Source organism: Trachinotus anak, unplaced genomic scaffold (assembly GCF_046630095.1).
Source record: "Trachinotus anak isolate AG129_WGS33_773 ecotype Australia unplaced genomic scaffold, CSIRO_AGI_Tana_v1 ptg000032l, whole genome shotgun sequence".
NCBI lineage: Eukaryota > Metazoa > Chordata > Actinopteri > Carangiformes > Carangidae > Trachinotus > Trachinotus anak.
The window spans coordinates 7647650-7674765 of record NW_027273883.1 but is presented as its reverse complement, the minus strand read 5'-3'; the positions used below and the strand labels follow the sequence as shown (position 1 = coordinate 7674765).

Below are 27116 nucleotides of genomic sequence, written 5' to 3'. Positions count from 1 at the left end.
TGATGTGCAAAGAAGAAGGAAACTATCTTTGACATAGTTAAAAAAAAACAAAACAAAAAAACAGACAAAAGAATCACAACAGAGTGAGACAGGAAAGTGCAGGATAAAGAAAAGTTGAGAGATGCATCTCTGCCTGCAGCGACATAGTTACAATTTACTTGGCAACATGTAAGAGGAACTTGGTTTGTATTAATCAACTAAATTCATGAATATCCAAATAGATAAAAAATGGTTTTAGGCAGAATTTCCATTTTTGTTAATTGTAAACAACATCTAGAGAATACACATTTCCTACAGCACTGTAGCCTTGAAGAGCCAGCTTTAGAATTACATAATATGCCAATTTACATATAAACTTTATTAACCATAATTATCCTGTGATGCTTCCCCACCTACTGCTCTCAGTGGACAGAGGTGCTGCGCTGTTTATGGATTATCATTATCTCTATAAGCAAGTTGAGCAAACGCACAACACTTCACAGATTCCCCTCTGGACATCATGTGAGTAAAAGCGTCATGATTGTCCCCAGTGGTCATGAAATGTGTCTCTCTTTGGCCAGTTTGTGAAAATACTGTACATGTAATGAAATCAGTGTCTCCGGGAACACATTCATTGTGTTGCAGAGAGAAAATCTATAATTGCGTTTCATTTTTCATCTCTGCGCAGCTGGCCTATTATGCCGTTATGTGGGTGTCGGTGTCAGATTGTTTGTTTCGGAGAGTTAGAGGTGATTGGACACAGTGCCTCAAATCCAGTGTTGGAAAGGTGTAGGAGGTGGGGGGGTTTCTAAAGCTACTGAACCATCTGAGAAGCACCTCCGAAGAAGGACACTGGCTGCTTTAGGCACAGCTGTGAGAAAAATGCCAATGTCGGCATGCTAACATGGGTTGTGTTTCGCAGGTGGAACACTGAACATGTTCACCACTTAAAGTTTAGCGTGGTAATATGTTAACATTTGCTAATTAACTCTAAACACCACGGGGATCACCAAAGTGATTGTAGCTTATCCAGAGAGTAACCTGCATATCTGTGCCAAACTTAATGGTTAGAGCAGGAGAAAAACTAGAGAAAAACTCACTAAGTTCATACTAAGTTCAGTGGGACTCACTCTCTGGGGACCATGAATGTCTGTGCAGAATTTCTTGGCAATTTTACCAGTAGCTGTTTAGATATTTTGAGTCTGTACAAAGTGGTGGATGAACTGACATTGTCATCACCCCTTGTGTGAATGAACTGAGTCGCTGACATAAAAACAGTGCACTTCTTGGTTCTTTGCCCTTTTCATCTGCATTTCTCACGTTTGACAATAGAGCACATACAGTCGTCACATCAGACGTGTTTCCTTACGACCCAGCAGCTTTCAATACTCTGGCAGCCAAGCCGCTCGATTTCATTTCAAAGAAACGAGAAACTTCATATCAGCAGAGATATCATGATGTACAATGCATCCAGCTTGAAGTATACATGTATACTTGAATCACTAACAATGATATGAATTCAATCGTCTTCAGCAAAATACATCACAAAGAAAGTCTGTGCCCTCCGTGAAACCTGTCATAAGACGAACAGAGATCAGAATTTGATTTCTCCCCCCTCTCTGGATTTCTCAGTAACACAGTGTCATCTCTATTATCAATACCACAAGCGACTCCTCGCTCTGCAGGGGTGGGCTCAGATAAGCCATGAGAAACAGACAACATGAATCCGATTACCTCTGACAAGGCCTCCAGCTGAAAATCCTCTCACCCTAAACAGCTCATTACAGACACCTCGAAGAATACACAGATCCAGCCTTTTCTCACACAAAAACAACAGTTTCCATTTCCATAAATGACGCTCTGCTTACATAAATGTTCAAGTTCTCATAAACAGCGACTACATGTCAGGGAGCTGAGATTTGATTACAGGTGAATTATTAAATTATTTTGAAGCTACTGTGTCGGTTTAAGTTGTGATTTGTGCTGCACCACATATTAAAGCGCTGCGTACTGGAAAACATTTGGAGATCAGAGGAGAAAACAATCTGCATCAGGGTCATCTTTGTTGTTTTCTTTTGTTGTTTCTTTCTTTATCTGGAGTCTGGCATCAAACCTGAGAATGCAGCATTTCAAACAGTGCTTTTATCCATTTACACAAACAAATACTAACCACGTATGCTGAAGTAATCTCACAGAATGTGAAAAACAAGCACAAAATATGATTAAAAGGAATCGCGCCGATGAATCTCCTGATGGAAATATGTTCACAAAGGTAATCATTTTCTTCAGAAAGTGTTGAAAGAATAAAAACAGCCACTGCCAGTCTGTGTCCCGACAGAATGTTCTGCCTCGCCGAATGAAAACCAGCAAACGTCTCAAGTTTTATTTGAAACTTACTCCATCTTTTTTATTGCCAGCCTGTCTCGTTCTTCTGGTGGCTTTAAAAGCAAAAGAACAAAAGTAATAGGAAATAGTGTTTGCACACAAAAAAAGGGGTATTTGGTAAATGTTGGAACTCTGTGTCCTTCACTGTTTCTTTTGAAGGACATTACAGATGGGATGTTGCCACCACCTCTGAAAAAAAAAAAAAAGATCAAATGAGACGATGGAAGCTGCGAGGGAGGCAGAACTTTATGACCATCATCAAATAAATGTTGGGGAAAATAGAAAACAGGCAGATGCTACGCTCAAACTGCATGACTGTAGGCACAGAAAATGTGAAATGGCAGCACGAATCAGCTATGACCTGATGCTAAAAGATGCTAAAAGATTTACTTATTGGAGGTGACACTGAAACTAATGAATACTTTCACTAGAAATGAATCAACATGCTTCGATAGTTAATTTATAAAATGTGACAAAAAAGAAAAAAAAAGGCCAAATTGACGTCTTCAACTTAAACCCAAAAATGCATAGAGATGTTAAACAGTAACTCGTGGTCCTTGAAAAGCTGAATTTTTCACATTTATCTTAAGGAATCAATTAGAGGTTAACTTTGTTCTTCTTCTTTCAATGTTTTGACTGTTGACTAAACACAAATGCAGAAACATTTAAGCATACAGGAAATAAACCAAGAGAACTGGTACCTCAGTTTACATCAGCTGTTTAACAAATTATATTGCTAATATGGTAGGGAAACAAAAAAAAAATTCTAATCAAATAAATAATTTGTGGCCTTTATCACTTGATCCAGTTTTATATCTTCTTTTATATTATTGTTTATTGAAATTCTTTAGGTTTTAATACATTGATCAGACAAAAACAGCATCTTGAAGACATCGTCTTGGGCTCTGACTAAATTTTGACAAGCACTTTTTAAATAAATCAATGACATAAATGGCTTGATTAATTCCATTTCAAGTTTGCAAACTGAATATCACGACAAAGCGATTTCCATGGTCTACATCTAAGTCTACTACAAGTAAAAGCTTTGTTTTCGTGCCAGAACGCAGACAGGATCAAACACACGCTCCAGAACATTTGGCTCAGCTTCCTGCTATGACACACTGAAGATGTTTCATTCCACTGGAGGGAAACAGATATCTGGCATTGTGTTTTCACATCCCTGCTGTTGTGCACTGAGGAGGGTCAAAGCGTGGGAGGACCGGGGGTCACGCAGCCGTAGGATTGCTGGTGTAACAACCCATCACCACAACACACACACACAGTGCTAATCAATAGTTGCAGCCGTAGCCAAGCGTGCCACCCCCAAAGCTGCTTCTCCCAGAGAGAGAACGGATGAATGATTCGTTTCCAGGGGCACAAAAAGCAGACGCAGACATGATCTGACAGGATACTGATCGTTCTTTGGTAAAACTAATTGGCTGGTTGTTTGGCAGAGGAGATCGATAACTGAACACAGGGCCAGTGATTAAAATAAATTGGGGATTGGCCAGAGATACAGCGTGCCAATACCATGACCGTAGGTCAGGAGTCATGCACTGCTGGTCACCAGATCATGAAAGTGACTGAAGCTGTTGCACACATGGCAGCATTTAAGCTTTATTAAAATCCCAGAGGAAGAGATGTGGCATCACAGTTTTCATCATATCCAACTCAAATTCAGGAAGAGCCTGAAACAATATTCATTTTCCTTTTCCTCTTAAATGAGTTTTGAAGTTTTGAAATGGCACATCAGCTCTGTAAAACCCCACAGAACTAGAAATGAAAGGTACCCATGTCTACTCTCTAAGACTTCTACTTAGCTATACTTTGGTCGCCTGGAAATCTACCATGATTTCCTGTGTAGGTCGTAACACTCCCAGAGGAAATGACACCACAAGAGGGTACAATTATCTCAGTGCTAGTCTTCTCTACCCGAGCCAGCATGGACCCCAAAGTGTTTCCTCTGCACTGATCAGAGCAATAGCAACCTTAAAGTAACAGCAGGAAACATGACCTTGATCATCTGCTGTGTCAACACAAAAGATGGGGGAGTCATTTAATCCTTAAAAATCAATCTTGATTTAAGTACAAAACCAGGAAAAAGAATCTCTAAATATGCTTCAGTCGATAATCTGTATAATCTGTACAATAACAACAAGGTTCTGCAGTGGGTTTGCATGAACGAAAACATCGGTTTTGTTTGACTGAATGTGTGAATCTGCCTTTTGGAGACTCTAAGGACAAAGTGTTTCTCTTTGATAAATGTGTGTGTTTTCAAAACTCAAGGCCACAATCAAGCTCTCTTTGTGTTTCTCAGTCTGTTGGATGCACATCTGCTACCTCCTATTAGCACAAACAGAAACTCTCCAAAGGTGCATAATCACATATTGCAAATGACTGGAAGGGGGGGTGATATGTAAATTTGGGAGTGTGAAAAGTCATGAAAGACTGAGTGGGGGAAAAAAAAGGATTTCAAAAGGATGGTTGTTAGCGAGAGGCTGAGGATCTAAAAGTGGAAGCCAGTTGGGTCAAGTGTTGGGTGCGTTCAAACCGCTTAAATGGTAAATTTGGACATACAGTAACAGGCTGCACAGACAATAGGGTGTCTCGTTTTAGGGGGTCTCGCTGCAAAGATAAGAGTCATCCAACAAGATCCATGTTTAACAGTTTCAAAGGATGACGCAGAGGTAAAGAACCATTTGGCACACAGCACAAACAGTAAGAACTAAAGTTTCTCTGAGGCAAAGATATAAAAAGAAAAAAAAAAAAAAGATAACAAGCAACTAAACCAAAGGCTGTGTTACAGAGGAAGGGATGCTATAATGAGATGCTGCCGCAGGGAGAGGTCTGAATCTGGAGTTTAGATGAAGTGATAAATCTTCTGAATGGTAGGGATGTGCTAATGTGTTAATAATCTGACCCACAGCCATCCATAGTAACTGAAAACAAAAGGAAGTTACTGCCATAACCATAACCACTGCATGTCTTCCACTCACTGCTAAGGATGGGCTTCCTGTGATGACCAGCGCTGCAGCTTTAATGAACCTGGCAAAATTTGTTCATAAATTGGCGATTACTTTAAATTACGACAACTTACATACAAGAGAAATATATCTTTTACAGACGAAAAGCAGGAAATAACTGAATTTAATGAATTTCTGGGTTGTGTGGCTGCATTAGAGTGCCATGAGAATCCACATTAACTGTGGTTATAGCTAATTAGCGAACAGTGTGGGCTGAAGTGAGAGCTCCACCAGTGAAGATCACTACACTGCCTCACTGTAAACATTGCACTGACAGCTGGGTTTGGATTCAGTGGCCCCCACGTGGCCCACGAGAGGTAGATTAACTGGTGAGCTGCACAATTTGTAGCTTATTCTGGACACCTAATTAGAGCAGATCTTCTGCTTAAGGCACAGCAACAGTCCCCCTCATCCCCCCTGATATCACCACAATCTGTAGCTGTGTGGGTTTCTTCAAAGCACTCTGCTGGAGGACTCACAGCACGGTAGCATGCTAAAAAAATATTCAGCATAAAAACTGAGATTTATGTATTTTAACTGCATATAAGATGTCCATCCATTCGGATCACACTGTTTTGAAAAAAACTAACAATAAATTTTATTTTATGCATATTTGTCAGTCAAACATAAATGAAACAAGTGATCAGGTTTATATTGCATAAACCGGGTTATTAAACATCTCATTCTCACTTGTTTCATTTCTGTTTGACAAATATGCATCACACACATTACTGGTTTGACTATGTTAAAACTGTGCAATCCAAATGGATGGAAATCTTATATGCAATTTAAAATACATAAATCTTCAATATTAGGTAACTTTTTAATGTGTTAATTTCTGATATAAGTAAATGTTTTACATAGGAAGGATACATATCAGATATGTTTACTGTGCATATCATGTGTGTTTTTACACATAATGCAAATTAAAAAAATATAAGGAAAACTCATTAAATGCTGAGGGTCAAGAAGTTGGCAGCATTAGACCATCTCTATGTGTTGACAATAAAATAAGACAAAACACATTGAGATCACACATTCTTAATATTATTTAACCCTACACCTTTACTAATGATGACAAGACATGTGGTGCAGCTTGCTAATTTAGCTGCGTCCAAACCGAGCATAATGGGAATCCACATATTGTAGACCGACAGTCTCACTTGGAAATAGCTTGAGACATAGTTAGTTCTTGAACAATAAAACTGGAGATTTTTGCGGCAGAAAAAGAAAGATGTTGAGAGAGATATGAAATTAAAGTGAAATAATGAAATTACCCTCAGGTTTCTTGTGTGTTACAGCCTTAATACAAAATTGACAATGGACAGCTCAGTGTCTGTGCAGCATGGTGATAAACTTCCATAGTTACAAGTCTGATTACCATTGGGACTGTCCATGTTGAACATGTACATACTGGTACTGTCTGGCTCATCATCCATCAAACAGCATGTGGTATGAGACCAGAAGCACCTCCCTCTCCATACTGTAAAAAAATAATTAATCAGTCTACTCTAACCCTAACCAAAGAAACAAGAGGATCACAATATGAGATACTGAGGTTTTTTGATATCCAAACAATCTCAACTACAACAGGGCAGCTACTTAGAAACAGTCACATCACATCTGATGACAGGGTTGAATAAAAGCATCTGCCATCTAACTGGGAGCTTTTTATTTTATCGGGCTTTCAGGCAGTCAACCGGGTTCTTAGTTGCTCTCACACTGAGACACTTGGGTGAGTAGATTTTTTTTTTTTTTTTAACTTGACAGGGACAAAGCTCATGCACCCTAAAAGTAGAATAAAATAGCATATATCCCACAATGCAGTTAGCTACAGAAAAAAAGAGACATGCAGTGAAGCAAGAGCAGAGATCCTAATGTTCACGTGTTTGATTGTTAATGAGCCACAAGAACAATTATGGGAATCTATTCTTCATTGTCTTTTAATTGTATGTTTCTAAATTTGGTCGTCTCCAAACACTGAGAGCTCAGTGTCAACCATGCTGGCTACAGTACCCGTAACATGAACCATTTTAAAGCACATGAACAACGATCTTCTAAATATGCATAAAGCACGTCTCAGGGTGCTTGAACTTTCCCACCGCGCACGTTTTGTAATGCAGTTGTTATTTTTGGTTCCACGAGCGAGGCGTCCCTTTAATCTGAGGAGGCTTTGGGTGGACCATGGATAATAAATCAAATCACCCCTGCACCCTGCCGTGGCGGCCCCAAGACACTGCTGCGTTAACAAGGTGCTGTGTCATCACCTGAAACCAAGGGGACCTTTGGCAGAGAAAACACAGAATCAGCTTTTCCCCACCTGTTTCCCCCTGAACTTCCCACCTTAACAACCCCCCCTTCTCGCACACACTTTTTTCTGCTTCCAGTATTCAACCGGTTCTGGAGCACAGCCATTTTCTGCCTATTAAAGCCACATTTATGGCGCGCGGTGACGCAGCCTTGCAGGTCTCTGAAGACCGGTGAGGTCTCATCCTGAGTCAGCACAACACTGTGGTCAATTACAAGCAAAGTCCTAAAGTTGGACAGCCAGGCAGCACTGGGCAGCAGATCATTCATGCGGGGAATTAATGAAGGTCTGGGATCAACATCAGCTGATCCAACATATTACCACACATCTTTTCAATTAGTGAATTATACTGTAAGCAGAGCAGAAAAGGTGTTGCAAAAATACGAGTTACAGTCTTAAATAAAGCTCCTCCTTTGTTCCAAAAGTCACTGTTTAGTCTTACAAGAACATTCACAAAGCTACAAAATATGTAAAGCAACTGCACCCCAGAACCACAACAGATTTCTGATTAGAATACGTCCTCACAGTCCTTGTAATTAAGAATAATTGAGGCAGCAAGACTGGGTACACTCAAAGATGCTTACACCCACATGCAAGACACATAATTTGAGCAAATCACTGTTACAACTGATGCAGAAACCTGGATTTGAGCTGTAAGCTCCAGATCTTCTCTTTCTGCCGATAATACCCAGAGAATTAGCTTCCATGGTGTTTCTCCAGTGTGACTTTATAAAGCATTATTTTAACGCTATTTGTGTAGATTTCATAAAAAATACATAATATTGTACAATTGCATATAACTTTTAGTAACTCCAAATCAGTGCTAGTCTTCACACTGTTAATTCACCTTGTTGTTTGTACATATATATTTGCCTGTATCCCTCTCTGTCTCTGGCAGGTGTCCTCACTGCTCTCTCCAAAACCGATCATTAGGAGAGATATGACGCCCGTGCCAAGTCCTCTCCTGAGCGTCTCCCACCGGTGGGTTGCGAATTCCAAAGCACCATGAAAGATTCATGCCAAGAGAGAGAAGATCGCCACAAGGAGCCCATTAAATTGTCTGGACTCTGGTCTTGAATTGTTGGGGAGGTAGACCTGAAGTATTAACGCGCCTAAATGGCCCCAGCAGAGCCTGCTGATGATGAGCAATGAGACGAAAAAAAGATGTGACAAGAGAGTTGAAAACAGACCTAACTCTGGCTTTAAAACTACCCTCAATGACGCTCAAGTCTGACTCCTGTTTAACTTTGCCTGAGACAGCATGGCAGGATCACACCATATATTCACATATAAGGTGCAGTAACTGTCAAGTTAACTGCTCATGCTCCTGGGATGATCTCCTGTCCCTCAGTGTCAGCTTTAACACTCATGAGGGCAAAGGCAACATAATGTTCAAAAGTCCAGCAGCTGTTGTAAAGGCAGTCAGCTGGAAAACATACAACAGGTATAACAGAGGAAAGGACGCGAGTGTGGTGTGATGGCACAACAGTGAGATCAACAGAGCAGCTGAGGGACAACATGCAGCACTTCCTGGGAAATCTTTTGCTTAGGTCCAAAGACTGGAGCTAAAACAATTATGTTTCTGAGTGGATGTTTTGAGGCCTGGTGTTTGGAGTTTACCCACTGCCATCATCTAGGGAGTCACTGCAGGGACACAGTCCAGATTTGGCAAAACAGGTGCAAAGCGGTTGAGGTACGATGAGCAAACAGTCTGCACATGACTGGCTGAGATTGCCGTTTTAATGTAACAGCTTTTTGTGTGAAGTGAAATTAAGTACAGAGACTGTGAAATGTATAGAAAGGTGAGAGTTGTCTCGAGCATTGTAAAGCACAGTTAAGCTTTTTTTGTTGTGTGTGTTTGTTTTTGCGGCAGCTGCTAATGACCACAAAACAAATGCAGCTTGAGAAATTTCCACGACTGCTCCAATAATTTTTTTTCTATTAACAATGCTATAATGTAAGAACGTGTCATATATAGTGATGAAGCCACAGAAAATTAGCCCTCAACTCTGCAGTTCCCCTCAACACCTTTCAGCTAATTGTTCTGCTTTTACAGCCACAAACTTTACTGTTTTTGTTCACTCACTGTGGCTCATTAGCTCCACCTCCTCCCGAGGGACCAGGTGGAGAGGAAAACTGAGCTAAAAGGAGAATGAATATTGGACCTAGATTCACCAGTTCAAATGTATTCTACTGTGTGTCTGCTGATATGTAAACGTGACACTTTGTTCTCAATCTATTTTTAATCAATCAATGCAGGTTTAAGCATAGAGCTGTGGTGGTTGTTTACTAACAGGTGAAAGCCAAAACAAAACATGTAAGAACAATTGTTTCAAATTATTAAAATATAAAGAATGTAGAATCTTCAAATTAATTTTAGAATTTGTGGCTACAAAGGCCACACACACACTGAAGTAAATATCTGCTACTCGGAGCCTCAACAGCAATTACTGACTGACAACTTGACTCAAACACTGGATTTACACTTGTTTTAACCGAGCTGCTCTCTCTAGTATTTGGCGTGTTACTTTCCAAAGTGACATTTTTTTTTCTGCACAAAAGCTCTCAAGGCTCCAGTCAAACAGTTTTCCATCCTTTCACATCCCTCAGATCACCAAGCCGGTCCAATCAATAGACCCTGCCAGAAAAGTTGATGGAATCTGAAGGAGTGGACAGACAAGAGGTCTCTAAACTCAGTGGAGTGACAGGAACTTTCACAACAGATATTGTACACCCCAAAATCGCACAGAAAACACCTAACCTGCTGTGCTCCCTGCTCACTCTTCTTGCAAACAGCAACTCTCTCCTAAAAAAAAACACAAGCTAGTAATGAAATTGCAGGGATTGTGCAGAAAATGAGGGGTTGGTGAAAGTAAATACAGACCATTACGGAGCTTTTACAGTATCATTAGAAACAGTAAGGAAGAAGATAAAGGAACAAGAGAAAGGGTAGTAAAAGGAGGACATACAGAGGAGTGGGAAGTAATCTGTCTGCAAGAAATTGCCAATTTGAGCAGGCTGCCTGGGAATAAGGTTCCTCTCTGGGAACTACACCGTCTCTCGTGAGGATCATGATGGTGAGCCCAGCACGCTTATTAGAAATGAATCCACAAGGTTCCCCTGTAGGAAACTTCAAACAATGCCCCTGTAGGTGTTTTTGACAAGCTAGCAACTGAGGGAAGACTTTCACCAGGAGTTATTTTGAGACGAAGATAACACAAGTAGATCAGGTCTAGCTCTAATGCACCAGGGAGAGAAAAAGGGAGCAGCATTAATAGATTTATCAAGGTAAGATGAGGAGAGCTGCATTTTGACAAAAGAAGTTTCTGATGAAGTGAGACCGCTGACCTGTTTCCTTATGGTGTCAGCCTGCCGGGTGCCATTTTCTGATTAAAAAACCAACCAACCAACCATCACTATCTGTAAATGAAAAATGCGGGTTTTGTCCTATTACTCTGATAGGAGCAGAGAGTGTGTTAGATTGAGGTAAAATCTACTTCCATCAGCAAAAAAAAAAAAAAAAAATCACACCATCTACTCAAAATAATAGGCACGGGTGAAGAGTGTTGGTTGTATGTTGTACGTTTTCATGATATTCTGCAGCACTGCTACATTAGGTCGGAGAAAACTCTTTACCTGTCACTGCTGCAGAAAGAATATGGTATATGAGAATTTATGTGTGAAGAGGAATCAACTGAGCAACAACATCAAAGTGATCAATAAAATAGTTGATGAGCAGCCAACAAATCACACAGAAAGTAAAAACCTTCTTAGTAAATGGAGACCATTGTCTGTTCAGTAGAGCTATAGCGATGAGTTGACCGAAAGAAAATTAACTGGCAATTATTTTGATAATCAATTAATCGCTTGAGTGAAATTTCTTTCTCTCTTGAAATTTTGTCTTTTGTGTTCGTAAACTGAAAATCTTTGGGTTTTGGATGACTGGTTGGTCAAGCGCATGAAAGATGCAATTTAGGAAATTGCGAAAAGCTTTTGTCACTATTTTTTGACATTTCATAGACTAAACTCTTAATCAAGACACTAATTGGCAGATTAATCTATAATAGATAATTAATCTATAATTTATAGTGGCAGCTCTAATTCTTTTTCGTATGTGTTTGTGATGGACTTTTCACTGTATTTTGTGCATAGTATCTGCACATTTAATATCTGCTATTGTCTTATTGTTTCATTGTAGTATTAGTTGCCTTGCTTCAATAAGAACTTCCTCTTGATGGACAAATAAAGCTCTAAAATGAAATGAACTGAACATTAAAATCACTTTTTCACAGTAAACAAAGTGATTTTTCTTACTAAGACTGGTAAAAACAGAATCTTCCTCCAGACTTTTACAGTCAAGTTTCAGCAGCAAATAATATAAATTTAATTGCAACAGTTCACACTGGCGGAGAGGAGCAGCACCAATGTAAAACTCTTACAGTAAAACATTAATAATGAGTCGCAAGTGTAAAATCTCTCTGCGCCTTGTTAAGAATGGAAAGAACTGTTCACAAAACACACCGACTAATGGCTTATCACACTGGCAGAGCCTTAGACCAAGTTTGCAATTCTAACAGAATCCTATACAGTCTGCTACCTTTGAAACACCTTCCTTTTCCCATATGACTCTTCAAACACTGAGGCAAGCCTTTGAACTCAAGGATGTCATGAGTATATCGGACACGCAGCTGCTTTCATCTTAAATTTGAGACTTCTCAGAACTGAAAAAAAAACTACCTGGATACCAAATGCTGTCACTGGTGAATTAGTTGTTCATGTTTTCCCCTGAAAATGGCATTTCCACAGAAAAACAGCAGTGAAACCAACATATTTATCACATTTCTGTTGATAAGGCTCAATTTGAAAGCGTTTGTGTTGTTGCTCAGTTCGATTGGTGTGATGCAGGCCTATAAGATACAATTAATGAGAAATGAGATAATTTATTGCTGCAATTCATTATTTTCCAACCAAAAAATGCCTGCTGCTTGTTTTCTGAGAAGAAACAACAAACCACCAGCAATGCCTTACTGTCCTTATTTAAATCATAAATCATGAAAGAAGCACTTAATAAAAGAGCCGAGCTCTGCCTTCCATTAACAGGAACAGAAACCAACAGACCCCCTAAATTCTAATTTAATAACTGAGCCTGCAGATGCTGCATGTACAGATAAGCAGAGTAACCTCTTGGGGGAACAGTTCTCTAATTTATTACCACTTTCAGACACTGGCAATTTAAAATGCAAGATGCCTTTTTGCTGAGCTATGAACACAGGTTGAGGAAAGTTATACATTCCTTTTCTTTGCCTTTGAGGTAGTAGGAAGACATCAGTCACCCTGACAGAACTGTTTGACAGCCCTATTCTCTAACTTTAATGAAATCCCAACTCAGAAAGGAGCCAATTTCAATACTCAGACAATAAACCTTCCAATTCCTTATCCTCCGCCACATTCACACACAGCAGACTAAGCATCGCCCTGCCTCCACACACATCCAGTAAATCCCCAAAACATCATCTTCAATTAAAAACAATGGGAGCATAAGCTTTTGAGCGGATCATGACAATATTAACACATCAATAGATCTCAATTTTCAAGCAGCTCGCAGTGATGTATGGTTTGCTGACATCCAGCTATAGAAACAGATAATCACTCAGTGAATATGTTATTACAGATTAAGGTCAGAATGAGAGAGTGAACTGCATCTTTAATACAGGTCTGAACCGAAGGAGGACTTACAATAATTTATGAGCTTGCCATGTACACGAGAGAACGTAGCTTCCCTTTGACGTGCAAATAGGTGATGATGCTGATGTTGTGCTCATTTAGGACAATTTCTACTCAATGAAGAAACAGTTCCAGCTTTGTAGGTGACATTAAGACTGTAGGCTAATTCGATGCTAGATGATAGAACAGCCTATTCTAAGTTTTTTGGGGTTTTTTTTTTTTTTTTTAACACAGGCCCTGGTCAGACCTGTTGTTAACATACGTCTTCAGTGATCTGATCACAAGTTGACAGCTCTGAGAACGTCAGTTCACACCTGGCTTTAAAATGCCTCTCCACATGCCTCTCAAGGGACCGCTTGGGATCGGCTCTCTCTTCAGCGCTTTATATGCAAATAAACACACATTTGTTGTTTTTAGCCAGTCTGACAGACGGGTCAGTTTTCAATGTGCTTGTGTGCTGCCTGTGTGTTTGTGTGTGTGGGTGAGAGAGAGAGACAGAGAGGAGAGAGATAGAGAGAGAGAGAAAAAGCAGGGTAAGGACAGGTTGAGCGAATCATTGCACTGAATGAAATTAGGTTTTAGCCATTTGGCATAGAAAAATATTTTCAGTTCATTATGAAACTAATTAGACCATGGCGGAGGATGTCAGTTCAGTTCAGAACGCATTTGCGTTCACACTGCTAAAAGTGTGGTGCCACATGTGGTCCACACCACCTTCAAATGCAGTCTGAGTGATCAGATCTCAAATGTGTCCTCAATGCATCTTGGGTGTGTTCACACCTGTACTCAGAGCTGACCACTTGTGATTGGACCACCCGAGACAGATGTTAATGCCAGATCTGAACAGGGCCATAAAGACACAACATAAACTATTTTGATACAAATCCCTCAGATTAGTTTTGTTAAAAAACTGTGACAGAGCTACATACTGAACAGGATGCTTTACAGGTGAAAAAAGTCAAGCTAACTCCAGACAATGTCTTCCATCCATCACAAAAAACACACCATAACTTCTTCACAAGGCACAAGTCTGATATCACTGAACAGCTGACTAGCTAATGGTAGCTACTTGGCAACTGCTAGAGACAGACTGACAAAAGAAGAATCTGCACACTAATCAGTCCTCTCCCATCTCTCCAGATAATATATCGTCATGAAACATCAAGCGCAGGTCAGAGCACAGTGTCTCTCCTCAGTCTGTCTTTCCTTAAGTCTTGATCTGTTAGAAGATAGCAAACTAGCCAACTGGAGTCATGACAGTCCTCTAAACTGCAGCAGCACATATTACTCACATCAAAACATACACGACTGTCAAGACTTCAGACTGCCGGTGTAGCCAGCTATCATCAACATTACTTTTAGAGGGAAATAAAGCTTTTATGAAGATGAAATATAATTACATTTTTTCTAGAAGAGAAACTGAAACCACATTTTGTAATAGAGTCGATCTAATCACACTGAGCTTATAGAAAAGTTTTAACTTCTGCATGAATAATTGATTGGTTCAGTTTAATCTAATTTTTTAATTTCAATCTAAAACGGCTGTGACTGTTTTTGAACCAGAGCAGCACTGCATGTATTTTTGGCACAGCACAACAAATTGTATGATTGGTAAATGTAAAAGCATTAAAGCTCTTTGTAAAGTCTACAGGGGATTACTGATCACTCACGTAGTATCATTTTTGAAACAAAAACCTGGGGGGGAATATAAAAAAAAAAAAAAAGAAGATATTTACCAAACATCAGACATTATTGAATCAGAGAAATAGTGTGATCCATTCTACAGAAATGGTCAAGAGCTCTTTCAAACATTTATCTGAGGCACTTTAATGCCACAAGCAAAAGGCCACGTTATTGGTGTGACAGAAACACTTATGTGCTGAGCTATCGATCCACTTCAAATGGATTAGCAATCATACGTGAGCCAAGCCCAGCTGTTCAATAATGCTCCACAATGTCGTGTCCAGGTGTCCTCAGGTGGCGAGAGCTTGTCAGAGAGGCAAAAAGCAGTTCAGCTGGGGAACAATTACATCACAGTTTTGAAATATAAACAGCGAGGACAGCAGCTGAAGGTGACCCCGTAGGCGATCACAAAACGCAGCTTTGCAGCCCCAGGATTAGACTGTCTTCCTTATAGTGAAAGCTGCGCCCACACAAACACCAATCCCATCACCTCCTGGCCCCTCAGATAACACCTATTACACAGCCACAGATGTTGCACAGGACTCTGGGATGGTACTGAGAGATGGGGTGACAAAGGTTATGGGGAACAAGTTTCTAATAAGTGCTGCCTGATTCTCGAGTGCGGTGGCGAGCTCTGGTCATCTTGTGATATAAGTTCTGTTTGAGTAAACAGGCACAGTGTGCACACGCAGGCGAAAGCTCACACCTCAACACAGACACAGAGGAGTGGAACAAAGTGAAGATGGAGATACAATCTATAAAGGTCGGTCATGAAATGTTTGAACAGTGATTTCTGGGAGTTTAAAGGGACATGCTGTCAAAGAGATCACAATCCATGGGTGGTTCAAAGATGGAAACTGGATGTGGGTTTATTTTTAAATCTTATCTGAGTGCAAAAACTGACATTTCAACACAAGGTGTGTCTGCAGAGTCAAAATTCATGGCACAAACAGAGAGCTTAAACTTCCCTCACAAGCATGCCAGGGTGGATCTCTATTACCCAATGCTCTTACAGCAAACACACAAAAGGTATAAGCAACCTCCCATTCTAATGAGACAGGCTTAAACTAGACCCTAGAGGATGAGTTGTTTTCCTCCAACAGGTGAACGTGACAGCAACTCATTTAGCACATGGCACTATAAAATTACAAAGCAAAACATAAATACATAATATACATACTACATAAAAACATAAAGATAACCATCCAAAACCATACACAAAGTCTACACATCCCAAAAAAAACAAATCTCAGACCTCAAGTGCTATGTGTTAACTCTGTTACAAAAGAAAAGGGCATTTTTATTGTGAGAGAGAAAGAGGCAGATCCAGTATGATTTTTCCTCAGTCCTCTGACATGGTGAAACATCGTTGGTAACAACGCTGCAATCATATGCAACTTCACTTTCCTCTTTCAGGTCTTTCCACAATCAACTGAAAAGAGGGCAAATTCTTAATCAAAATTTTACAATTAGTGATCCAAAAATAACATTTAGCCTCTAAGTGCAACAACAATTTTAAATCTCTGTACTCCCTTGCTACCAATTTAACATGTAGATCGAGCTTTTATTGTACACAACATTGTTTTTGTTTTCTGTCTATGCAATCTAGGCTATTACAAGTAATACTAATATCAAGTGTATCTGTAAGAATTTTCTGCCTTTTTCGACTGTGAGGTTTTAAATTTAATCATAATAAAATTGCACTCTTGATAATTTAGTTTAATCTCAGAGAACAGATTCATTTAAATAAATATTTCATTTGGTTTCAGGTTTGATCCATCAGAATCTTATAAAGCCATCAAAAATGTGCTTATTCATAAGCATGGAAACCTCTTGTTGTGTTGCTTACACCTACTCAGTCCCCAGGGGGGTGGCAGTCATAGAGTTGTTTCACTGTGACACCACTGTTTATGCAGCTCAATGGCAAAGAGGCACTCTACATCTAATAAATAGAAACATTTGAACCAGATGCAAGTAAATAACTTATGGTGCCATAATGTGGTAGAAAAGATGCATAAATATTGAATATGAAAAGTGTGTCTGTGTATGACGCAGCACCATTCCCTCTAAAGCAACCTCGGCAGAAAGTGGATGCAGCCACAGCAGAGTACCCACCCTGAATTAAAAGCCTGTCAAAGAAGGCAAATGTTCCTGCATAAAAAGACATAGCTTTAGTACACTTAATGTGATTTAAATTATTACACATATTTCCATAGCAGAATCACAATTCAAATCAGCCTAATCTTTATGTTAAGCTAGTGCAGAGAGAGTTTCTGCCACATTCAGAGGTTGCTGGTCCCCTGAGTTCTTCCACCGCCACAGACCAGGAACATGGTGTTGTTAAAGTAGTTCTGTGTCTCAGAAAAGCTTTCTGCGCCCGACTTTAAATCCTTTTTACCCCCTAAAATGTGTCCTGGGAGTGGGAGAAAATGAGTTAGAGTGTGTGCGATGCCTTGCTTTTCTGAGCATGGCCATTACAGAAGATCCGCAGAGACGGAGCGAGAAACTCAAATGAACCGAGAGGTCCGACTTGGCTGTTTTGTGGGAGATTATTGTTTCACCCCGTGATCCTTTCTATTTTTATTGTTTTCTGCTCTTTTACTCGTTATTCCCTCGCCTCGTCCACATTTACCTTTGCTTAGCTCTTTTATCTTTTATTCTCTGCTGTTTCTTTCTTCATGCCTATTTTTCCATCTCCTCTTCCATTTCGTGCCACCCTCCCTTATTCTCCTCTCATCTCATCTCATCTCCACTCTCCTGCTTCTATTTTGGTTTATCTGATGGGCTGGTGAAGTGGTTCACTGTACAGAAAATAGAAAATACATTTTCATTCGATTGTTAATATTTGTCCACCAGAGACCTGTACCTTGCCATCTGTTGTCTGCATGAATGACTTACTACAGATGGGCAGCGGTTCTGACTTAGGAAGACAAAAGCTCATTGTGGACATATAACCATGTGAGTGGTTTACATATTGAGAGTGTAGCAGGATTAATGGCACACTTTTCAGCTACGACTAGCTTCTTTAGTCCACAGATACTGTTGAGTGTGATATTTGCACAGTCCGTTGTGCTGGGATTCAAATTCTTTTTCACTCCTGTGTCTCTGTAAAATGCTGATAAGTCCCAGAAAGACTCATATTACACCCCTCTTTCTCTCTCCCGCTTTTGTGATCATACCCTGGGGCTTTTAGTTATTACTATAGCGTGTGCGTGTTTGTATGGGAGAACCTTTGTGTGTCTGAAGAGAGGCAGGCGGAGAGAGAAGACAAAGAGAAGGATAGAAAGTACAAGTCTGATTGGAAATGTGAGAAAAAAAACACTAAAGCAAATGGAGAAGAGAAGGAGGGAGGGTTTGTTACTAATCTGCTCAGAGGTGGTTCGAGGCAGGCGTCTGCGTCTCTGCTCGCATTATTTACTCGGCAGGCTGAGCGAGGCAGCGAAACCTGCAGGTAGCTGACTCTAAAGCAACACAGTTTATCAGAGATTGTAAATATGAGCCTGATAAATATGTACTCTGTCATGTCCCTGGTCTCGTGCTGTGACCGTATGTGACAGAAATGATAAACTGCAATCTGCATTAGCTGCTGACTATCAGCAGCAGTGGGGGAGATATGAACAATCGCAAATGCCTGAAAGGTGGGTTCCTAAAATGGGTTTGAAACTCATGATAGCAGGATGACGCAAGCAAATAAGCAGATGTAGCAACACACCATCTCTCTCCCACTTTCTCTCTCTCTCTGTGTCTCTTTCTCTCTCACATACACACATACATACACAGACACACACTCAATTTCATTTCCCAGATGAATTCACACACATCCCTCCCTTGTGACTTCACTTCCTGCAGCAATCCCGCTCAGTGATGATCAATTGCCATCAGGGCTGAATACAAACCAGCCAAACACACTGTTCCAGAGAGATGGTTTTCACTGACCAGACATTGATTAGAGGCACAAGTCCAGGCCTGACCCAGACCTGGTCAATATGTGGTTTCAGCCCAGAGACCACATTCAAAGTGTTCTTTTCAATATAGCTGAAAACCTTTAAACCTCTATCTCCTCCTTCATCCCCTCACCTCTTGTTTTTAAATTTTTTATCATACCAGATGCTTCTCAAACCACTCTCTCTCTTTGTCAGCACCACCTCTATGCTACATGTACAGACACAAAGCAACCTGGAGTTAACCAACAGGGCCAGACTAACACACTATGGGGGCCAGGGGCAAAAATTAGCTGCAGGTCCCGACTGCCCCCCCGCTCTTTGTTCATTACATTTGCATCTGCCACCTTCATAAAATTACATGATAGAGATTTTTATGCATTTCACCAACCACTAGATGGAATACTACCTTACCACCATACTACATGTTACATGTTTGTCCATATTACTAAACAGATTTACCACAAACAAACCACCACACAGTGAACCTGGTGTCTTCAAGGGCCTAAGGCTCTGGAGCCCCAGGAGAGTTGCCTGGTAGTTTAGGAGTTTAGCAGTAGCCTCCAAATTGGCAATAGTCTTGCTCAAGGACACCCTGGCCACAGCTGTGTATTTCCAGCCAGTTACGTTGGTTCATTATGGCAAAGTGAAGGCCCATTTTAACCTCTGCCGGCAGCTTCTCCATTTCTCGTCCCCTCCCTTTGCTCAAGTGGGAGCATCAAGATTCCTATCAGGCTCTCTTTGGCAGAGAGGGCAGATGACGTTAGCATTGATCTCACTCTGTGAAAAACATACTGACAAAGGCCTGAGACAAGCCCATCCTAGTCCCCTTGTCCTGGCACAAAGTTGTCCCTCGCATTTTTTTTCCCCAATGTGTCCACAAGGAGGAAAACTGAGCAGCACAATTATTTAAGTTCCTAACTAATCTTAGATTTCTTTTTCCACAAGTAAAGGGATTGCCTCCACTCTGGAACAAAAGATAGGGAGAGAAGAAGGACAGAGATAGTCTGATGGAGAGGAGGGGATGAACTCAAAAGAAAGCATGAATATCAAGAGAAACCAGAGGAGACTGTAGAGGACAGACAGTAACAGAAAGAGGACAAAAGAGGAAATAAGAGAGGCAGGGGAGAGAGAGAGAGAAACAGAAAACCTCTGGGGCCTCAGTTGCTTTGAACACAAATGCTTTATGAATCCAAACTTCAGCCTGAGAGGAGTGTTTATCACTGTTAGCTTCTAGCATTAAAACACTCTGTGCTAGCAAAGGATGGAAGTTTGGAGCTTCTCTGTCTGCTTTTTATTTGTCTTTTTTTTCTTTGCATACCCAGGCTGTTTTTTTATGAGCCTTTTGTATGTTACTTTTACTTAGAGGAGGATTAGAGAGAACTGCAAAGGCAACAGGGTGATTCTTTGGGAACCTTGCACAGATGCTACTGAAAAATACCCCAAATACAGGAAAGAGAAAAATATTTTCTCCACCAGGGAGGTTCTTGAAAACAGAATGAACTTGGCTTCATCATCCGCCCCTTTTTTTTACTTTCTTGGTGGAAAAAAATCCTTTAAAAGCAGAGAAAATCAGAAAGGTACTAGCACTGGTAAGTTGTTCTTAAAAGGAAAAAAGAGGGCAGAAAAGTGGCATGACTGTGTGAAGTCTCTGGAACAACAGACCCTAGTACAAATAGCGTACTATTACAGAAAAAAAACATTGACTTAAGACGACAAGATTAAAAAGTGAAAAACTGCGAGGTTAAAGCTGATATAGAAATGTGTGAAGAGTATGGAAATGGGAAGAGGAAAATATGCTGAGGAGACACGTTTGTTTCAAAATAAAATCATTTTAGCTCAATTAGCATGCAGCGAGGCTCAGTGGTAGAGCTGTTCACACATACGCATGCATACACAAACTCTTCCTTGATCACACTATCACATGAGTGCCCATTTCCATTTTATGACTACACTGCTAATTTCCCTAATGTGTGAGCGGGCGCTCGAGTAAGGTGGCAGAAATCAAATCCAATCGAATTACAAACACCTGGGTGGAGAGAGAAGTTGAAAATGTACAGAGGAAAAAAAAAAGGACCACCACCACTGGTGAAGATGCCCTGTAAACAGTGCCAGGTGCAAAAATCAATAAAACACATATAAAAATGAACTGCTTGAATAGACTGATAAAGCCAGTGCTTTAAATTCTCAGGAAGATAAATAAGATGACAGCACTTGATTTAGCAGCAATTTAATGGGAGGACGATAAAGAAGCCGGAAAGAGTTATACAGCTAAACAGTATGTAGAGGGGATGCTCTGCAATGACAGGGAGGGAAGGTGTCTCACCTGTCCGCTTTCTGGGCACTCTGGGTAATTTAGGGGAGGGAGGAGAGAAAATTGTGGGGGAGGCAAGATTAAATTGTGCCTCAGGGACCTCAGTTTGTTAAAGAGTAGAGAAAGTCAATGAAAGGCATATTTAATAGACTGAAGGCATATTTAATAGGCTGCAGTGGATGGACACAGATTTGGCACCGCAAGGAAAAATATTATGGGAGAAGACGGAACTGGGCACCCTAATAATTTTTATGTTTTTTGTTATCATTGGAAGATTGCATCTTAAAAACCAACATATATTCACTTCATTCAATATGCACTGTATAGCAAATGTATTAGAAGGAGCAGCATAGTGGACAGGCCACTCGCTGTGGGACTTAGGGAGGCCAGGGGTGGTGGTGGTGGTGGTGATGGTAGTATGGGTAAGGTAATGGCATTTCATGACCCATAAATACACAAATACACACATATACACTTCCACTTTAACCCTGTGGCTGATTAACAAACACTCCAGGTAGAGACCAGCAGTCCCTACAGCGCCATAAAAGCAGCAAAACAAATACCTGTATCCACAGCACAATTCATTTTTAATGCATTAGGCTGTCACAGCTCTGGCCTCCACACACTTGTCCACCCAAACATGCCCCCACACCATTATGACTTTCAGTCCAATGAGTGATGAGCATGTACATACACATGTGTATTTCTAAGTGTTTGCGTTCTCTTTATGGCTGGCAGAGGAGCAGATGCTCAAGGCATGAAAGGACCCCTATCACAGTGGGGGCACCTAAGCCACTGTACATGGCCTGGAGGGGGCCATAAAGTGGCAACCAGTGAAGCCTGAGTGGCTTAAAAGGAGGAAAAAACATTCCCCCATGAGGTGCAAAAGTTAAAATGAATGATGGAGAGTAGCTCACTGAGAGTCTACATCACATATACATTAAACCACTGCTTGTAGGCATCATGTTATATAATTGTATGCTGTGTAAATACAGGATGGTTAGTTGCAAAATGTAAAGTAATGGATTAGTAAAATCCAAGTTTAAAGATCTCTACTGGTGTACAGCACTGATTCAGACTGGAGGGAGCGAGTGGTTATCACTAGTATCAATATAAGACCTGGGAATTAAAATCACTGTAATGTTTTTGAACAACCAAACAAAGTTTTGAAGCAGATCTACTGAGGAGTCTAAAACAAGAGCAATATAAAGAAAGGGTGGACTAATGAGAGAGAGCAAACTGAGAAATGAAACCATCCTGTTCCTGTGCCGTTATGTAATGAAGCAGAAAAAACAACCAGCAAACACTCAGTAGATCATCACCACTGTGGTGGCAAAGACCAGCTTTTCTAATGCTTCTTAAAAAACTGCCTCTTCACATCAGCATATCTCCGTCCCAGAATCCAGTCCAACTACATAGTGGGGAAACAGAGATCTCAAACAAAGCTGGTGGTTTTTAATCCCTTTATTGGTCTAATTAGTTTAAGTTTCATTGTTCCTCAGATGCAATGGAAACAGAAATCAGAAAGCTCCTTAATTCCTGGGACTATTCTGTCTAAATGAGCCATAACCCACCCTCCCCCCTTCTCATGAATTCTACAGGAGTTGTGGTTTTCCCTGCAGGAAACATGCCCCTTATCCCTTTTGGCGCAGTCCACATCAGCGCTCGATGACCCAGCCTGGCGAAGTGACGGGAGGGAACATCAGAGAACATCACGCCTGTGTGAGCAATGAGTTCGCACACGCCTGCTGCTGCCCTTTACTCATCTAGCAGGACATGGAGGCTCTGACTGACAGGGATGATGCTTTTCAAATATGCATTAAGTATGATCAGTCATGTAAGGTACCGTCAAAGCATGTCAATATGTGACAATATCTGTCAATTAGTCAGTCAAGGGCTCCTTGACTTTAATCCCTTTGCTAACACTGTCATTTTTGCATCCAGATACTTTCTTTGCCCAAAGTGAAAGGCCAGCAGATCCTATTGATCCTGCTCCTCCAGCCATCCCTAAGTAAAACGCATTAGCTCAATCTATCATTCCACTCAGGCCCCATCGTGACGCTGCTCCATGAATAAATATGCAGTAATGTAATGTAAATGTAAATGTGATGGCTGTAGGTTTAGTATCAGCCCAGCAACACAATCTGATTGTCCTCTGATTGTCTGAGTGACTGTAACCTAATTCAAAGTCAAGACGAACAAGAAGGTTTCACTCTCCTGACAAGGACCGGACTCCTTTAAAGAAAGAGTCTGGTGAAATCATCACGAGAGGATGAGGCGAAAGGTTGTGCTGTGTCGCTAATGCAAAACAAGAGGGATTTGCCTTTTCAGGGTGACATTTCAGTTTGGATTTTGAATGGATTTGTGTGGCCTCATACTGAAATTAGATTCTGTGTGTGCACACAGGTTTGTGTGTGTTTTAAGGCACAGGTTTGAATTTATCTGTTCATGATTTAATCCATCTTGTTTTCGCAGTTGTTGCTCATCCACTTTGGTACAGATGAGAAATCTGTGCACATCTTGTTTTCTTTGGATTCTTCGTAACTTGAATAGAACTTCATATTTTGTGATTTATAAAGTCTGTCCTCTGGTTTTTCTATATATTGTCTTGTTACATTTACTCCTCCTTTATCTAGTGATTGGATGTTTTGCTCCAGAGTTGAAGGACTGGGATTCACAGAAGATCTGGTATCTTGAAGAAAAAGACATTTGCTGACTTTACTGCATTTTTCCACATATCGAATGATGCAACATCATATATGTTAAATTGTAATCCCTCCTCCTAACCCCGAGTCAAACCAATTCAGTTAATATTCAGTGCACAGGTGCCTTCAACTATGTAAAGAATTAAGGACTTTCTGGATGCTGTCTTTATCCTCTGAGATTTTTTTAATATAAGCCAATATGTGTCTTGTAATTACTTGTCGATACTGTGATACTGAGGTAAACCAGCTTTGACTGACAGTGTGAATTTCTCAATTTGCCCACACAGCGCTGAAGCAGGTCACTGACGTCCCCTGCTGCCTTCTTTTGCACTCCAGCAGAGGAATCAATAGGAAATAAGACAAGAGGCAGAACAGAATGGGTGTTATGGTAATGCTCAAACACACACAAACACACACACACACACACAACACAGACTGCTATGACAGGACACGAATAAGAACAGTCTGTAAACACACACACACAAATGTATTTATATGTATATTACACATGCAGGTAGGTTCTGACTGCGTCAAAATGTACACATCTTTTAGGTCAGGGGGAATAAGCCACTCGCCGTTTTAACCAAGCTAGGCGACTCAACCTGTGACATTTCTCCTCCAGGGACTGAATACTTATCACACACAAGAGGAGGGAGGGAGAGAGAGCAGTACATACTGTAAACAGGATATGGAGAGAGTGTGCATGAGCTGCAGGATGCCGTATGCAAAAAGGGGATCGTCTCTGCTTAGCTCCCCACTCATACATATGCAGTCGGTCACAGGAGAGCAAAGACACGCACTGATCTAAATGCATTACACACTGATAGAAAACAAACAGTAAGGGCGGGAAACAGCAGGGATCTCATAACACAATACCACTGTTGATGATTGAACAACATGAAGCCATGTTGACTCAAAAAAAGAAAGAAAAAAAAAAAAATTCCACCTCCACCACCGGAACGTCACGAAAGAATCGCTGCATCAAATGCAAATCCAAACTGTGACTTCACCACATGCCAGCTGGCTCATGCTTGTGTGACTTTTACCATAATTCTTTATGTATGACAGCGCAAGGTACAGTTTCTCCTTTATTCAGGACTCTGGAGGCTGTGTGCTGCAGATACTGCTCAAATGTAGTTCCTTCAAGAACAAGCAAAACAAACAGCTACACAGAGCCCAGCTCGGGTAGAGGCGCTCCGTGCACCTAAAGAATCAGAGAAAGAAACTACTAGTGAGAAGGAAAAGTTTGCCTCGGACCTGCTATGAAAACCTGTGCAGTCAGAATAGGGGATAGGGATAGGGATAAACAGTTATCTTCCCTGTTCTTAGCTGCTGAAGTGAGCCAGAGAGTCAGCTGGTTGCTTAATGGTCAACAGCAATAAAAAAAGAAAAGTGTGTATATGGAAGATGTAAATGCAACTGCGAAGTATGCACACTAGCAAACTTTCTCTGGATGAACACACAGTGTAATAGCGTTTGACAGTACGTGCATAAGCTTCTGTATTCTGTATTTGGCTGCAGTGGCATTTATTTGCACAGTGGTATGATAATGTGGATTTTATATAATCACAAAATAAATCTTTTAAACACCTTGGAGCCTTAAGGTGTGAACTGAGAATGACCAGATAAGGGTCTATCTCCAGAAGTGAAATAAAAACATATTATACAGCATTGTATGCAATTTAGCTGACTCATCCATTTCATCCAGAGTGGCTTATAGCTAATGTGACAGGAGCACTAAACAGCAAGTGATAACATGACACATAAGTCGCAGTTAATGAGGACACTCTGCATGTGCTAGAGTCCATTATTATTGCTGCATGATAAAGCTACACCAATTATCCAGACTGCTTTAAATCATCCAAACACAAGGCATAAACAGAAGCCTGGAATAGATCAGGATTTAATTTAAATTCATGAAAGTTGGGTCTGAGCTGCAGCTCCACCACAGCAGATATGCTCCAGTGGTCTTGGTCACTATCACTGTCACTGGGCAGGGAGATTGGGATCTATGACCTGTAGGAACATGGCTATTCCACCTCAGTAATTACACCTCAGGAGGGACAGGGAGAGATGACAGTCAGTCATTCAATCACTCTATTGATTCTGCCACAGCAAACCTCAGTGTGCACGCCAAGGCCTTCCCCTGCCATCATCTTTCATCATGACACACACATACACCGCGACCACATCATTCTGTTTTTTCAATCACCTTTTGTGACATATGTGACATACTGTATGTCCACCAGTGCATGTACATACACACACATACACACCGACATGCAGCCCACCCAGCAGGCCAATCCCATTACCGACTGGAGCTCATTGGTTCTTAACCCCTGCAACCCCCGACGTAGACTTCACTCCGCAGCATCATTTACTGCTCCATCATGCAGGGCAACACGACAGCAGGACCACAAACCAAGGACGACAACAGCTTCAAATCCTGCTCTGCATTACGGAGACACGAAAACACCTCCTCGCTCCTTTTTACTGTTTACAAGGTGCACAGTAAAGTTAGAGGCTACATCCAATCATATAATGTAAATCAACGTGTTCAATTAGGATCTTTTACTTTATAAAAATAGTCTCAGCAAATCTTTGCCTTCTGTAACAAATATAGAGTCCAAACCACAAATTTATCAAAATGGATGACATGTCATTCCTAACTGGATGATCATCAGGTCAAAATCATACGTTCCTAAAATCTAGTATCGGTCACTAGAAGGACTGTTTGTTTTGGGTTGATCACTGAAAATAATCTAATGGGTTATTACCGGCGCAAAGCATGATTATGGCTCATTTTAACATGTGCTGTATCAACATGTGTGCACTATCAGTAATGGGAATCAACAATTACTTTTTATTGTTGTTTTTAAATGGGAGAGGCCATATGTCAATATGTTCAGTATGTCAAGGTTAAAAGTTTATCTTACACAAGAAAAATCTGAAAGAAATGCCAAGAATTGAGTCAATTAACTGATTAGTTGATTTACAGGAAATTAGTCAGCAGCTACTAAAGCTTAAATGTTTTCTGGGTCCAGCTTCAAAAAT

General features: G+C 40.7%; 1 protein-coding gene across 7 annotated transcripts in view; it reads right to left on the bottom strand.

The window, feature by feature from the left end:
• LOC139613564 (mannosyl-oligosaccharide 1,2-alpha-mannosidase IA) overlaps window positions 1–27116 on the bottom strand; it is a 182322-nt gene that overhangs the window by 102580 nt on the left and 52626 nt on the right. For 5 of the 7 annotated variants that reach the window (XM_071470328.1, XM_071470330.1, XM_071470323.1 and 2 more), the window contains one exon: window positions 10457–10501. The exons of the other annotated variants lie outside the window; for them this stretch is intronic. In XM_071470328.1, coding sequence (XP_071326429.1) covers window positions 10457–10501 — 45 coding nt within the window. The remainder of the gene's footprint in view (window positions 1–10456; window positions 10502–27116) is intronic. 7 annotated transcript variants of the gene reach the window in all.